Source organism: Salvelinus sp. IW2-2015, unplaced genomic scaffold (genome assembly GCF_002910315.2).
Source record: "Salvelinus sp. IW2-2015 unplaced genomic scaffold, ASM291031v2 Un_scaffold1295, whole genome shotgun sequence".
Lineage (NCBI taxonomy): Eukaryota > Metazoa > Chordata > Actinopteri > Salmoniformes > Salmonidae > Salvelinus > Salvelinus sp. IW2-2015.
The window spans coordinates 51903-54850 of NW_019942823.1; the positions used below are offsets into that span (position 1 = coordinate 51903).

The 2948-nt window shown below is 41.2% G+C and overlaps 2 protein-coding genes across 2 annotated transcripts in view; both read right to left on the reverse strand.

Moving 5' to 3' along the window:
* Window positions 1-2948, reverse strand: part of LOC112070334 (serine/threonine-protein kinase PAK 3-like) — an 80065-nt gene that overhangs the window by 14402 nt on the left and 62715 nt on the right. Inside the window, exons 10-12 of the mRNA XM_070438921.1 lie at window positions 1713-1761; window positions 1438-1550; window positions 1153-1270 (exon numbers count right to left, since the gene is read on the reverse strand). Coding sequence (XP_070295022.1) covers window positions 1153-1270; window positions 1438-1550; window positions 1713-1761 — 280 coding nt within the window. The remainder of the gene's footprint in view (window positions 1-1152; window positions 1271-1437; window positions 1551-1712; window positions 1762-2948) is intronic.
* On the reverse strand, window positions 2167-2925 carry LOC139024281 (serine/threonine-protein kinase PAK 3-like). The gene is made up of 3 exons (XM_070438925.1): window positions 2725-2925; window positions 2455-2564; window positions 2167-2287 (listed from the first exon to the last, which is right to left on the reverse strand). Exons 1-3 carry the CDS (start codon window positions 2824-2826, stop codon window positions 2167-2169), a joined length of 333 nt encoding a protein of 110 aa, XP_070295026.1. The 5' UTR covers window positions 2827-2925.

Here is a 2948-nt window from a genome sequence, read left to right on the forward strand (position 1 = left end):
TTGGCGCTCAATTAAATGTCTAATGTAGGGCGCATAAAATGTCTAATGTAGGGCTCATTAAATGTCTTTAATGTAGGCTCATTAAAATGTCTAATTAGGGCGCATTAAATGTCTTTAATGTAGGCTCATAAAATGTCTAATGTTGGGCTCATTAAATGTCTAATGTAGGCGCATAAAATGTCTAATGTAGCTCATAAATGTCTTTAATGTAGGGCTCAAAAGTTCTAATGTAGGCGCATTAAATGTTTAATGTAGGGCTCATTAACATGTCTACGTGTAGGGCTCATAAAATGTCTAATATAGGCCATAAAATTATTATATAGTGCTCATAAAATGTCTAATGTTGGGCTCATTAAAATGTCTAATGTAGGCGTCATAAAATGTCTAATAGGGCTCATAAAATGTTAATATAGTGCTATAAAAAGTCTAATGTGGGCTCATAAAATGTCTAATATAGGCTCATAAAATAATATAGAGTTCACAAAATGTCTAATGTAGGGCTCATAAATGTCTTAATGTAGGGCTCATAAATGTCTTTAATGTAGGGCTCATTAAATGTCTAATGTAGGCTCAAAATGTCTAATGTAGGGCTCATTAAAATGTTCTAATGTAGTGCTCATAAAATGTCTAATGTTGGGCTCATAAAATGTCTAATGTAGGGCGCATAAAATGTCTAATGTAGGGCTCATTAAATGTCTTTAATATAGGAGCTCATTAAATGTCTTAATGTAGGGCCATAAAAGTTATGTAGGCTCATAAATGTCTAATGTCGGGCTCATAAAATGGATCTAATGTAGGGCTCAGTTAAATGTCTAATGTAGGGCTCATTAAATGTCTAATGTAGGGCTCATAAAATGCGTCTAATGTACGGCTCATAAAATGTCTAATGTAGGGCTCAAAATGTCTAATGTAGTGGGCTCATTAATGTCTAATGTAGGGCTCATTAAATGTCTAATGTAGGGCTCATAAAATGTCTAAGTTAGGGCTCATAAAAATGTTCTCATGTAGGCTCAATAAAAGTCTAATGTGGGCTCCATTAAATGTCTAATGTAGGGCTCATTAAATGTCTAATGTAGGGCTCATAAAATGTCTAATGTAGGGCTCATAAAATGTATAATGTAGGGCTCATGTAGGGCTCATTAAATGTCTTACTTCTCTGCAGACTGCAGCGATCTGGCCCTCGTCCATGCAGGTCTCAGTCACCACGTCAGTCAGTGAACCTCCAGCCAGGTATTCCATCACCACCCATAGCTCATCCCCTACCAGGTAACTACAGACAGAGGAGAGAGAGATGAAGTATACTAGTCCCTACCAGGTAACTACAGACAGAGGAGAGAGAGATGAAGTATAGTCATTGCATGAGATGGTCATATTTACAGTAGCTGCTATACGTGTGGTTCTCCCCATCAGCAACCACAGTAAGTGTGTGAGCCTCACCTGTCCAGGTAGTTGACTATGTTGGGGTTTTTGTTTTCCCTCATAACCAGGATCTCGTTGATGATCAGCTCCTTCTTAGGCTGCTGTTGGAGGTTCATCTGCTTGATGGCCACCTGACAGAGGAACAACCATAAACAGGACACAACACGGTGTCTTCAGTGCTCTGATAGATTACACAGTTAATGTGCCAGAAGAGAAGGCTATCAGTAGGCTGACAGATAGACGTAAGATGTGGATGATTTTCTGAAGTGACTGTGGTAGTCAAGTTAGTTTACCTCCTGGCCAGTAGCAATGTCAATGGCTGTGTACACAGTGCCAGATGCCCTGAGGAAACAAGAGAATAACGCATTAGTTCCACATAGAAACAAGTCCTCATGCAAGGAGTTAGAACAGATCACCCAAGCTCTCAAAGTTTCAAGTTTCTAGTTTTTATTGTCATGTCCACAAGTACAGTGAAAGGCCTTTCTTGTTTGCTCCTTCCAGCACCTGTCTCTCCATGGTACCTATCTCCATAATATTAGCGTTATGCCAACTCTCACCTGTCTCTCCACGGTACCTATCTCCATAATATTAGCGTTATGCCAACTCTCACCTGTCTCTCCACGGTACCTATCTCCATAATATTAGCGTTATGCCAACTCTCAATGCTTAATGTAGGGCTCATAAAATGTCTAATGTAGGGGCTCATAAAATGTATAATGTAGGGCTCATGTAGGCTCATTAAATGTCTTACTTCTCTGGGCAGACTGAGCGATCTGGCCTCGTCCATGCAGTCTCAGTCACCACGTCAGTCAGTGAACCTCCAGCCAGGTATTCCATCACCACCCATAGCTCATCCCCTACCAGGTAACTACAGACAGGGAGGAGAGAGAGATGAAGTATACTAGTCCCTACCAGGTACTACAGACAGAGGAGAGAGAGATGAAGTATAGTCATTGCATGAGATGGTCATATTTACAGTAGCTGCTATACGTGTGGTTTCCCCATCAGCAACCACAGTAAGTGTGTGAGCCTCACCTGTCCAGGTAGTTGACTTGTTGGGGTTTTTGTTTTCCTCTAACCAGGATCTCGTTGATGATCAGCTCCTTCTTAGGCTGCTGTTGGAGGTTCATCTGCTTGATGGCCACCTGCACGAAGGAACAACCATACAGGACACAACACGGTGTCTTCAGTGCTCTGATAGATTACACAGTTAATGTGCCAGAGAGAAGGCTATCAGTAGGCTGACAGATAGACGTAAGATGTGGATGATTTTCTGAAGTGACTGTGGTAGTCAAGTTAGTTTACCTCCTGGCCAGTAGCAATGTCAATGGCTGTGTACACAGTGCCAAGATGCCCTGAGGAAACAAGAGAATAACGCATTAGTTCCACATAGAAACAAGTCCTCATGCAAGGAGTTAGAACAGATCACCCAAGCTCTCAAAGTTTCAAGTTTCTAGTTTTTATTGTCATGTCCACAAGTACAGTGAAAGGCCTTTCTTGTTTGCTCCTTCCAGCACCTGTCTCTCCAT

What these genes read in the sequence shown, in the direction of transcription:
- LOC139024281 (XM_070438925.1), bottom strand. Translation starts at nt 2,826, where the DNA reads ATGAGGACTTGTTTCTATGTGGAACTAATGCGTTATTCTCTTGTTTCC. An exon ending in ACATTGCTACTGGCCAGGAG is followed by an intron (nt 2,565 to 2,724) that starts GTAAACTAACTT and finishes TCCTTCGTGCAG; the next exon opens with GTGGCCATCAAGCAGATGAA. An exon ending in CAAGTCAACTACCTGGACAG is followed by an intron (nt 2,288 to 2,454) that starts GTGAGGCTCACA and finishes CCCTGTCTGTAG; the next exon opens with TTACCTGGTAGGGGATGAGC.